Consider the following 11567-nt stretch of genomic DNA (forward strand, 5'->3'; position numbering starts at 1 on the left):
TGCCATCATTTTGTTTACAAAGACTTCACGCACCACTCGCCCATTATATGCCAATGGGTGGGAGGTGCAAACAAATGTGGGTGGGAGGTGTAAACAAAATGCTTCAACAATGGATGACCATGGAGAAAATGTCCATATGTGTCTCAAATAATTAATTTTCCCCATAGGGATTTTGGACTACACTCCACAATGGCGGCACTGCTACATCCAATAAATTGACGTCAGACCACACGCCCCACAGCAGGGAAAGTGGGCTGGGGGTTAGGGATCTCCTGAGCATGCGCGGTCAATTTGGTTCGTTGGGGAAACGAGGACGTCAGAGTTCAACGCACAAAATGACGGGAGCCTTGCTTTAACATTTGCATACTCCCCCTACATATACCGGGTGACTACCCGCCGCTTTACATTTGTTCTTGAGAAGAAACGACAATTAGAAAAATGCCCGAACCGGCTGCCAAGTCCGCGCCCAAGAAGGGCTCTAAGAAAGCCGTCTCCAAGACTGCTGTCAAAGGCGGCAAGAAGCGCAGAAAGTCGAGAAAGGAGAGCTACGCTATCTACGTGTACAAAGTCCTGAAGCAGGTGCACCCCGACACCGGCATTTCCTCCAAGGCCATGGGGATCATGAATTCCTTTGTGAACGACATCTTCGAGCGCATTGCCGGAGAGTCCTCTCGCCTGGCGCACTACAACAAGCGTAGAACCATCACCTCCAGGGAGATCCAGACCGCCGTGCGCCTGCTGCTCCCCGGTGAGCTGGCCAAGCACGCCGTGTCCGAGGGCACCAAGGCAGTGACAAAGTACACCAGCTCCAAGTAAAGAGGCGGCTTTTCACGCTCCAATCTACCCAAAGGTTCTTTTAAGAGCCACCCACATATTATATAAAATAATGCAATTCCATGATGGTAGACTATATTTGTATGTTTAATGTTCGTATACATTGTGTGCTCGGGATGCGTGCTGTAATTAATTGATCACCGAATGTGTAATTTGTTGACCATCTCTGGGGATCAATGCAGTGGTCTCTGTAAGCCTGGGGCATTGCGCGCCTTTTCTTATTCTTCTAAGCCCCCCGGTAACGTTAGAATACACGGATCGCAGGCTTGGTCGACAGCGATGATATTTACGATTGATTTAGTGTAGCTACGAGTCATCCCCGTCGGTAGCCGATCACGAAATATGACCAAGTAGACTGATTCTAGAAGTAGACTGATTCTAGACTATTAGCCCATTACGGTGGGTGACAGTTGAGTGGGATTCAAACCTCTTCTACAGGAAAACAATGCCAGCAGTGTTGGGAGGAGCAGCCATTCTTGCATTGCCTCGCAGCCAGACTCGACGCGAAAATAAATATTTCACAATAGAAACTGGACTTCCAAGCCGTCCGGGACGATTTGAGTGGGAGACCTAGGCTAGGAAACTTGCACTGCGGACTACAACAAGCTACAATTCATTGTAACAATTCCAATCGGAATAACGGCGAAAACGTCTTTTCCTCTTAGAAACTCCGCTAGCTGATGGTCTTTAATTGTTGACGTAATTCGATAACGGCACTCGGTTGATTTTATTAACGCTACCGCTCGTGAGCTGCAATTGTGTACAGCACTTAGAATATCTTACAAAACTTAATCTGGAGCTTTTAAATAAAATGTAGTCATACATTTACTATGAGCATCTATTACGCATGACTGAGCATTCGACATAGAGACAAGGCTTTCAATTGTAGATGTGGGTGGCTCTTAAAAGAGCCGTTGGGTCGGTATGCCACAAATTATCCAGAAAACGCTTATCCGCCGAAGCCGTACAGGGTGCGTCCCTGGCGCTTCAGAGCGTAGACCACATCCATGGCGGTGACGGTCTTTCTCTTGGCGTGCTCGGTGTAGGTCACGGCATCACGGATGACGTTCTCCAGGAACACCTTCAGAACACCGCGGGTTTCTTCGTAGATCAGGCCAGAAATACGCTTCACGCCACCACGACGAGCCAGACGACGGATCGCAGGCTTGGTGATGCCCTGGATGTTGTCACGAAGAACCTTGCGATGGCGTTTCGCGCCTCCCTTGCCTAGTCCTTTTCCTCCCTTACCGCGGCCTGACATTTTTAACACTTCGTCTATCAAGTAGTTCGCTTGACTGCTGCACTCCAGAAGTGTGGCTTGTTTATTATGTCGTGAATGCGGATGTGATTGAACACAGTGGGCGCATTTTTCTGCCTGGGTGGAGCCCCACTGGATAGAACCTCCTACCTCAGCCCAACCCTTCAAGCAGCACGTCCTCAACCAGGCCAGGTCCAGCCTGGCCTATGTGCGTGGCTGGCTTGTTTCTGTTAAGGAGGGGTAGGACGGAAGCTAGTCATGCCACTGAAATAGCTGTGAATTGAAATGACATGAAATAATGTCTGATAGATGAAGATCGGTCTTGTCGCCTGGACACATCAGTTCCAATACTAATCCAGCACAATAAGAGTGGGATAGCCAGTTACCTCACTATAACTAGCAGCAGCATATAACATTAATGGTAGTGGTCAGTGGCTAAAGAAGTTACACTGATGATTCCTGTAACGTTAACTATTTTGCTGCAATTGGTTCAACTTCTGTTTCTGGACAAAGGTAAGGGATAAACCCAGATAACATAAGGCTAGCGGACCTACAGCGGTTACCCAATGAACGAGTTGGCGGACCTCAGGCGGAATATAACACAAGGCTAGCGGACCTACAGCGGTTACCCAATGAACGAGTTGGCGGACCTCAGGCGGAATATAACACAAGGCTTGCGGACCTACAGCGGGTACCCAAAGGACGAGCTGGCTGCCTTGAAAATGCATGTTTATCATAGTTTTTAGCAGAGGCCCATAGACCTCCATTATAAAGGGGGTGCGCACACAGAGGAAAAAGGAGCTAGCTTACTACTGCACGGATCGGTTAAATGTTGGTGTGTACGGATCGGTTTCATTGAGGACAAAGCGACATTTGAGCTAAACTTGTAATGACAGCGGCGTTCCCCTATATATATATGTATAACATCCAGTGACAAAAAGTCTCCAATACCAGGGTTTGAACTCCTGCCCTTCCACATGGGAATCAGGCACTTTATCCACTATGCCACCAGGGGCCTCATTTATCATTGAGATACGCCTTTTTTTACACGGTCTTTTCCCCGATTTCAGGCGTACGCCATTTCCCCCCCCTACAGCGCGATCTATCAAGCCGAAAGGGCAAAAATTTAGTCGCCTTTCTACGCGCTTTTGTACAACACCTCTCAAGTAGACGTACCGATTTACACGGTTTTCTACACCCTTTTTGAACACAGGGGGAACTGGCGACCCAGGTGGTGCGTCGGTGAATTACAATGTTTGATGGAGAGAATAAGAGCGACAGTTCATGAACGCACAATCATGTAGGCTAATAGCCCAATTCAGCACAAACATATATCGCAATGCAAGATTAGACGTGTCCTCTAACCGGCTCATTCATGGTCCGATATGGATTTGTTCCCCAAACTTAACCTATGCGCTGTCCCAAACCTTTCCGCGCTATATGTCACACACCTAATGCAGGCACTCCATCAAACGGCAATAATTGACCAATTAGATTGTCATTAATATGTGATCATGTGGACCTGTTTGCTGTTTGGTAAGCATATAAATGACAGTCCTCCTGTGCGTAATGCGAGCCTAAATGAATCCGGCGCTACTCGGCCTACTGGCCGAGATAGAACTCCAAAGAGGTGACGGCGATGGCGACTGCACCCACATAAGGGCACCATCAGTGAATGAATACGTCTATGTGAATCACAAAAATGTGCACACTATAAATACCCAAATCATATGTGACGCCGACATGCTCATCACAAGTGTAGTGGCACGGTGGCCTGGCTCCACGCATGACTCATTCATCCTGGCGCACAGCAGGGTAGGGGCTAGACTGGAGGCAGGCGCTGCGCGTGACGGCTGGCCTGTTGGTGTGTGCATAGCCAAGATACATATTATTTTTCTTTTTTACTTTAATCTTTATTTGCATATTCCATCCATACAACGACAATAAAATAAAACATAAAAACTAACAATAGCAGCTTATGGGTACTTCCATCAATGCAGCTTTTTTCTCTTACTCAAATATTAAAATTTCAATATTAGTGGTATCATCACACTTCCTTCTATAATCCATCCATTTTTCCCATCTCCCTTCAAACTTTCCTTCCTGCATCCTCAATGCATGCGTGAACTTCTCCATAACATAAATCTCCTCCACAACACCCAGCCACTGCTCCTTGGTTGGGGGTTCCACCTTATACCAAGCCCTCGTTATTGTCTTTTTACTAGCAACCAATAGTACTTTCACTAGGTATCTGTCCCCTCCTTGTACATCATCCTGTGTTATGTTTGCCAAGATACATATTCAAAGCTGATAAGAATGAGAACCAGTCAAGACCCCACCACAAAATGAGGACCCAAGCCCTCAACCCCCTCCCCGTCATGAGGGTTAACACGCTGAGGTCATGCGCCAGCTATGAAGACACAAACAAGAAAGGTTCACATTGTTACCATTTTATTGTCTGTTGGTGGGGGACTGTGTGAGGTGTGTGAGTGCGTTTGTGAGTGAATGTGTGAGGTCCGTGAGTGTGGTAGTGAGTGACTGTGTGAGGTCCGTGACAGCATGTGTGAGGGAAGGAAGTGCAGTGAGGATGTCCTGTTGGCTCTGGTGGTGTAGTGTGGTGACCTCCACCAACTGCTGCACAACTGCCCCCAATCCCTTCTGCCATGTCCCTCTGGGCCTCTAGGGTCCCCGTCTGGGCCTCCAGCACAGTGTCTGAGAGGAAGCCCAGACGGTTTCCCTCAGGGACCCTTGAGGCAGGGACGCTGGCAGCCGGAGGTGGAGGCGTGGGCGGTGGAGACGGAGGCGCTGGAGATGGCACTGGAGGTGGAGGCCGGCGCGCTGGAGGTGGAGGCACTGGAGGTCGTGGTGCTGGAGGTGGAGGCTGCAACCGGCCGGGGGCACGACCGTCAGGTCAAGGACCACTGCAGACTCCCCCTCCTCTGAGTCCCACCCCACGTCAGAGTCTGGGGAAACTATTTCAGTCATTTTCTTTGAGTTTGTCTGAAAACTTTATTTTCCATTAAACATTTTATTGTGTAGCCATATTCATTTGATATGTGTTTCTGTTGGCAGCCAAATAAATGCTTAAGTGTTATTTACCGGGTGATTTAGATGAGAGTCTTAATTTCCCAGAGGGGAAAATGTTTAATGTGGTCCAACATTATGAAGTGATCATCTGTGTTATCGCTCCCTGTTTTTGGTTGGAAAAACACGGGTTATGGGTTGCCTGGAACGCGGCATTACTTACGAAGAGATGAACGGTTCCTTCTTGCGTTTAGTTTGGTGTTTGCGCTGGGAGTGTTTTGGGGGGCCACCAGAATCCTAGGGCCGGCCCTGGGACCAAACGTTTAACATTTGGGCCCAATCTCAAACCACCCCCTAAGCCCTCGCCCTATCCACTCCCCCTCCGTTTGCGCGTTCACGCCGAGCTTCGCCATGTTAAGGGCCGTCCCAAACCAATTATCGCGGAGTGCGCTTGGAGTGCGAGTGGGCTGTCAACCCCTTAAAGTCCAGGTTAACCCAGTTCAAATTTTTGTTATGAGCTTCACACACCACAGGAAAACATGTCTTTAACCACTCAGCCAAATCTGAGTGATTAAAAATGTCGCTAAGTATATAAAATAAGGCTTCAAAATCGGTTAAAAATCAGCAGCATTCTCTGGTCTGAGACTGTGGGGGCGTGTCTGCTGAAGGCACCGAAGCCACACCCAATTGCGTGGGGAGGGGGTGTGGAGGGAAGAACCTGTCAAATAGTACCGTTCTCTGGTCTGCATATTGTCACACTGGCACGCCGTCTCTTTTGTGGTAGGAAGGCACAGCTTTGTGAAAACAGAGAGGAGTTGAAATTACACTTGTCTAATGAGTCAAACGCACAGATGCTTCCTCCTAACCTACCTCCTGACAAACAACACAGGTAAAACTGTAGCTACTCTATACCAACGCGCCAGTGTTACTGCCCTTAGATGCAAAATACAAAAACAGGCAACGAGAAATGTATGAGTCTGTCCCTATTTTCTCCCTGACACCTCCGGACCCATTCCTATCCCTCCCAGGCGATCCTGTGGTCCCTTGGGATCAATGGAAAAAGTTGTTTAAAATGTACCTTTTAGTCACTGGCTTGAAGAGCGCTGATAGCGCGAAGAAGCGTACACTACCGGAGTTGATAATCGGGACAGACTCATCCACTCTCGTTGGCAATGTTATGTGTGAGAATAACGAGCACTCGGCTTCAACTTTCCCTCTCATATCCAACAGAACTGGAATGTTCAGCCAGTAGCCGCCGAGCACCGCTTCACTGGGAGAGGGTGCGTCTTTCTCCAGCTGCAGCTGGTCTACCTAACCATCCCCCTCGCTCCCGCCTCCCGGTCTCCCGCTGGAGAAATATACTGTAACCATTACCGGTGAACCCATACGCACATCAGGTGCCACAAATATGGCAGGCAGTTTCTGTATAGTTAACGCTTATAGTCATAATATATCATCCGTAACGTTATTTGGTGGGTGGTCGCCTGGTCGGTGCTGCTAGCTATGTTAGCTAGACTATATACACACTCCCATCTGCAACAAGCTACATAGCTAATGTAAGCTATAATTCCTCCTAAGATTACATATAATTCATCATAGCTGACATTACCACATAAATGTCAAGACACATATTGTAGATTAACGTAGCAGTGTATTTTCCTATTGCTTACGTTACCTAGCTAACGTTATAACGTTAATTAGCTATATAAGCACACAAGGCAGCGGTGACGGCACCAAAGGTTGATGCGACAGGAGGAGAATGGAGGCCGGGGAGGGAGATGGTTGGCTCCGCCGAATTCACCAGGACCAGTCGTGAGTCCGTGAAACCCAAAAGCCTCATATTATAATTGCAGAAGCTTTCGGGAGTGAAATGTTTGCTGCAGAGGCGGGTGCTAGCGGTGACAGACTCTGTAACACCATGGCTCTTCAAAAATGCTAACCATTTGCTTCTCATTTCAGCTTAACTCGGGAGTGAAAGAAGGAGATCTTATCATCCCATTCCTGCTGGCATCCAGGAAGGATGCATTTTCATTTGGTTTTATGCATAGGCATTGCTAACTAAGAAAAACTAGCTAATTCTAGACTGTTGGTTAAAACTAGCCAATTCTAGACTCAAGATTGAGCAGGAGAACCGAAGATTCAAATCCGTTCTAGCTTTATATAGTGTTAGGGCGGGGATATGCTAAGAACACCGCTCTACGTCATCCGGTACCGTTTTAAGCCCGCCCAGAAAATCCAGAAATCAAAACTGGTTAAAAACACAAAACTGGTCTAACTTCACAATTCAGTACTACACATGGTTCATCCCATTTTTACATGTTATCAGCAATGCATCACTAACACATAGAATGTGTTTTCAAGCAAATCTCTGATTTTGGTTAACTGGGACTTTAAATAGCAAGCCTGCATCGGTGCAAGCTCCCGATAGCCGAAGCAGGAAGTGCACGTGCCAAATAGATCCCGCAGGAAACCACATATAAATAAAGTTCCGTCTTCCTACACTGTCAATTATTTTAGATTATTTTACAGCATTCAAACATTTGTTTTTCTCACACCGATTTCACTGCATCAAACAAAATCGCAGAATATGGTGTCAAAAGATACACCCAAGTGATACAATCACTTTATCCCTAGATCACTTGACTTGTAGCAAACTCTTAAAAGCCTGTATTCATAGCCGACATAAAATAAATCTAAATAGGCCTAGGTCTACGTCAAATGTAGCCTACATCATATATTCCTTTCCATTAGGCTGCGATATGCAAATGGGTCTTCACAAAAGAAGGAATGCTGCCAAAGAGGCATAGGAGTAAGTTAGTAATTGATTTATGTATTTGTCTCGGGACAGTGTTATAGTATTAATTTAGTTAGATTTCATTTGGAAAAACATTTCCGTTTGGACTTTTGACCATTTCTCATCATACATGGATTTAATTATAGTGATTTATATTTGTATTATAAATCCTAAACATTTTTCCCATCAATCACCTAAACATGCCATGGTGACGGCCCTGTCCCGGTCGGTTCCGGTGGAGTGGGGAGTCCATCCCACATTTGGCTTTCCATTTATATACCCTCCCCCTCGATTGAGAGTGCCCTCCACAGCTGCGAGTGACACTTCATTTGGAGGGACACTCGGTGGTGGAGTGGGAGTGGGTAGGGGTTAGTTTGGGAATGGGCCTTGGTCTCTTGCTCTTATCCTTTATTTGACTCCACGGGCGCAGTTTGAAACGTGTGAGGGGAGGGGGGGCTGAGGTAGGAGGTTCTATCTCGTGACTCTTGAGGCTCCACCCAGCAGAGAAGAGCGCAAACTGTGTTCAATCACATCCGCAGTTTCGACATAATAGACATGCTACACGTCGTGAATTTATCACTCAGCTCGACGGTTTCGTAGAAAACAGTCTTAAAGAAACGTGTGAAAATGTCTGGTCGGGGGAAAGGAGGCAAAGGACTCGGTAAAGGAGGCGCCAAACGCCATCGCAAGGTTCTTCGTGATAACATCCAGGGCATCACCAAGCCTGCGATCCGTCGTCTGGCTCGTCGTGGCGGCGTGAAGCGTATTTCTGGCCTGATCTACGAAGAAACCCGCGGTGTGCTGAAGGTGTTCCTGGAGAACGTCATCCGTGATGCCGTGACCTACACCGAGCACGCCAAGAGAAAGACCGTCACCGCCATGGATGTGGTCTACGCTCTGAAGCGCCAGGGACGCACCCTGTACGGCTTCGGCGGATAAGCTTTTTCTCCTCACTTCTGTAGTCCACCAACCCAACGGCTCTTCTAAGAGCCACCCACATCTACAATTAAAAGCTATGTCTCCATATCGTATGAAGCTCAGAAATTACTGAAAGTGATAGGCTACAGCATATCCTGCATTGATGATAACATTCATATTAATCATCTATGTTAATGGCTCTGTTATAGCCATCAGCCCACTACTCAACAGAATAAAGAATGATAAAAGAATCAGGAGTTCAACCGCACAGGACAAGAGAGGGTGGCTGCCTATGCCGACGACGTGACTGTCTTCATAAAAAATCAGAAGGAACTCGACATAGTGAGAGAACACTTTCATGAGTATGAGCAGGCTTCAGGAGCCAAGTTAAACTAGTGCTGCGAGCAGCAGTGAGCGGGCCCTCGCACCCCACGCGTGTCGGGGTGCTGCGCCGTTAAAGGCTGTGCTATTTCGGTGTGCAGTACTGAGAGAAACTTCCTGTCACCAGTAGGTGGCGCTCTAGGCGTGACTCAATACCAAAGCATAGATGTGTTCAGGACGGTACCTTGATGAAGCGTGAGAAATGTTGAGTAAATCGGATAACGTATGTAGGAGTTATGAGGACTTCCTGTTTCACCAGTAGGTGGCGCTGTAAGTGTGACTCAATGCCGACGCATAGATGTGTTCAGAAGGTGACCTTCATGAAGCGTCAGCAATTTGGTGCAAATCGGATGATGTATGCAGGAGTTATGAGGACTTCCTGTTCACATAGATGTGTTCAGAAGGTGACCTTCATGAAGCGTCAGCAATTTGGTGCAAATCGGATGATGTATGCAGGAGTTATGAGGACTTCCTGTTTCACCAATAGGTGGCGCTATAAGTATGAAGCAATACTGACACATAGATGTGTTCAGGACAGAACCGTCATGAAGCGTGAGATAAATCGGACAAATCGGATAATGTATGGAGGAGTTATGAGGACTTCCTGTTTCACCAATAGGTGGCGCAATAAGTATGACGCAATACTGACACATAGATGTGTTCAGGACAGAACCGTCATGAAGCGTGAGATATATCGGACAAATTGGATAATGTATGGAGGAGTTATGAGGACTTCCTGTTTCACCAATAGGTGGCGCTATAAGTATGATGCAATACTGACACATAGATGTGTTCAGGACAGAACCGTCATGAAGCGTGAGATATTTCGGACGAATTGGATAATGTATGTAGGAGTTATGAGGACTTCCTGTTTCACCAATAGGTGACGCTATAAGTATGACGCAATACTGACACATAGATGTGTTCAGGACAGAACCCTCATGAAGCGTGAGATATATCGGACAAATCCGATAATGTATGGAGGAGTTATGGGGACTTCCTGTTTCACCAATAGGTGGCGCTATAAGTATGACGCAATACTGACACATAGATGTGTTCAGGACAGAACTGTCATGAAGCGTGAGATATATCGGACAAATCCGATAATGTATGGAGGAGTTATGGGGACTTCCTGTTTCACCAATAGGTGGCGCTATAAGTATGATGCAATACTGACACATAGATGTGTTCAGGACAGAACCGTCATGAAGCGTGAGATATATCGGACGAATTGGATAATGTATGTAGGAGTTATGAGGACTTCCTGTTTCACCAATAGGTGGCGCAATAAGTATGACGCAATACTGACACATAGATGTGTTCAGGACAGAACCCTCATGAAGTGTGAGATATATCGGACAAATCCGATAATGTATGGAGGAGTTATGGGGACTTCCTGTTTCACCAATAGGTGGCGCTATAAGTATGACGCAATACTGACACATAGATGTGTTCAGGACAGAACCCTCATGAAGCGTGAGATATATCGGACAAATCCGATAATGTATGGAGGAGTTATGGGGACTTCCTGTTTCACCAATAGGTGGCGCTATAAGTATGATGCAATACTGACACATAGATGTGTTCAGGACAGAACCGTCATGAAGCGTGAGATATATCGGACGAATTGGATAATGTATGTAGGAGTTATGAGGACTTCCTGTTTCACCAATAGGTGGCGCAATAAGTGTGACGCAATACTGACACATAGATGTGTTCAGGACAGAACTGTCATGAAGCGTGAGATATATCGGACAAATCCGATAATGTATGGAGGAGTTATGAGGACATCGTGTTTTATGGCGAAATGTCAAACTTTGGCGGGGCGCCACGGCAAGGGTGTTTGGTGAAAACTCAATTTTTTTGATAACCTTTGATCACAAAGGTCTTAAGATGAAGCTGACCCGATATGAAGTTGATCGGATTAAATCTGTAGGAGGAGTTCGTCGAAGTACGAGGCATGGAAATGGTCAAAACAAGGACAAAATGGCACATTAAGAGCAAAATGGCGGACTTCCTGTTGCATGTTGGGTATAGCTCCAAGAGACATTTTAGTGTGTCTCGATGAACTACATAAGGCCACCGAATTTCGTTCGCCTACATCAAACTGAAAGGTGGGGCTCGCCATTTTAAATTTTCCAGGGGGCGCTCTTGAGCCGGTTTGCCACGCCCATTTCCATCACCCATGAATTATCAAATTTTTCACCGGGACTGACGTATCTGCAAAGTTTCATCCGTTTTCATTGATGTTTAGGCCGCCAAAAAGGCATTTGTTTGGGGAGAAGAAGAACAAGAACAAGAAGGTAGAATAATAATCCTTCGAAATACAATAGGGCCCTACATCAAACTGAAAGGTGG

At 46.6% G+C, this 11567-nt stretch overlaps 3 protein-coding genes across 3 annotated transcripts; 2 read left to right on the forward strand and 1 right to left on the reverse strand.

Moving 5' to 3' along the window:
- Positions 1-438: 438 nt before the first annotated feature.
- Positions 439-816, forward strand: LOC311321876 (histone H2B-like; the record flags this gene model as incomplete). Its single annotated transcript, XM_084453891.1, has 1 exon — positions 439-816. The coding sequence occupies one exon, from the start codon at positions 439-441 to the stop codon at positions 814-816; it is 378 nt and encodes a 125-aa protein (XP_084310017.1).
- Positions 817-1783: 967 nt separating this feature from the next.
- Positions 1784-2095, reverse strand: LOC311321892 (histone H4; the record flags this gene model as incomplete). Its single annotated transcript, XM_084453906.1, has 1 exon — positions 1784-2095. The coding sequence occupies one exon, from the start codon at positions 2093-2095 to the stop codon at positions 1784-1786; it is 312 nt and encodes a 103-aa protein (XP_084310032.1).
- Positions 2096-8537: 6442 nt separating this feature from the next.
- LOC311321902 (histone H4) lies at positions 8538-8849 on the forward strand (the record flags this gene model as incomplete). The annotated part of the gene is made up of 1 exon (XM_084453916.1): positions 8538-8849. The coding sequence occupies one exon, from the start codon at positions 8538-8540 to the stop codon at positions 8847-8849; it is 312 nt and encodes a 103-aa protein (XP_084310042.1).
- Positions 8850-11567: the final 2718 nt, after the last annotated feature.

Source organism: Borostomias antarcticus (assembly GCF_949987555.1).
Source record: "Borostomias antarcticus genome assembly, chromosome: 19".
Classification (NCBI taxonomy): Eukaryota; Metazoa; Chordata; class Actinopteri; order Stomiiformes; family Stomiidae; genus Borostomias; species Borostomias antarcticus.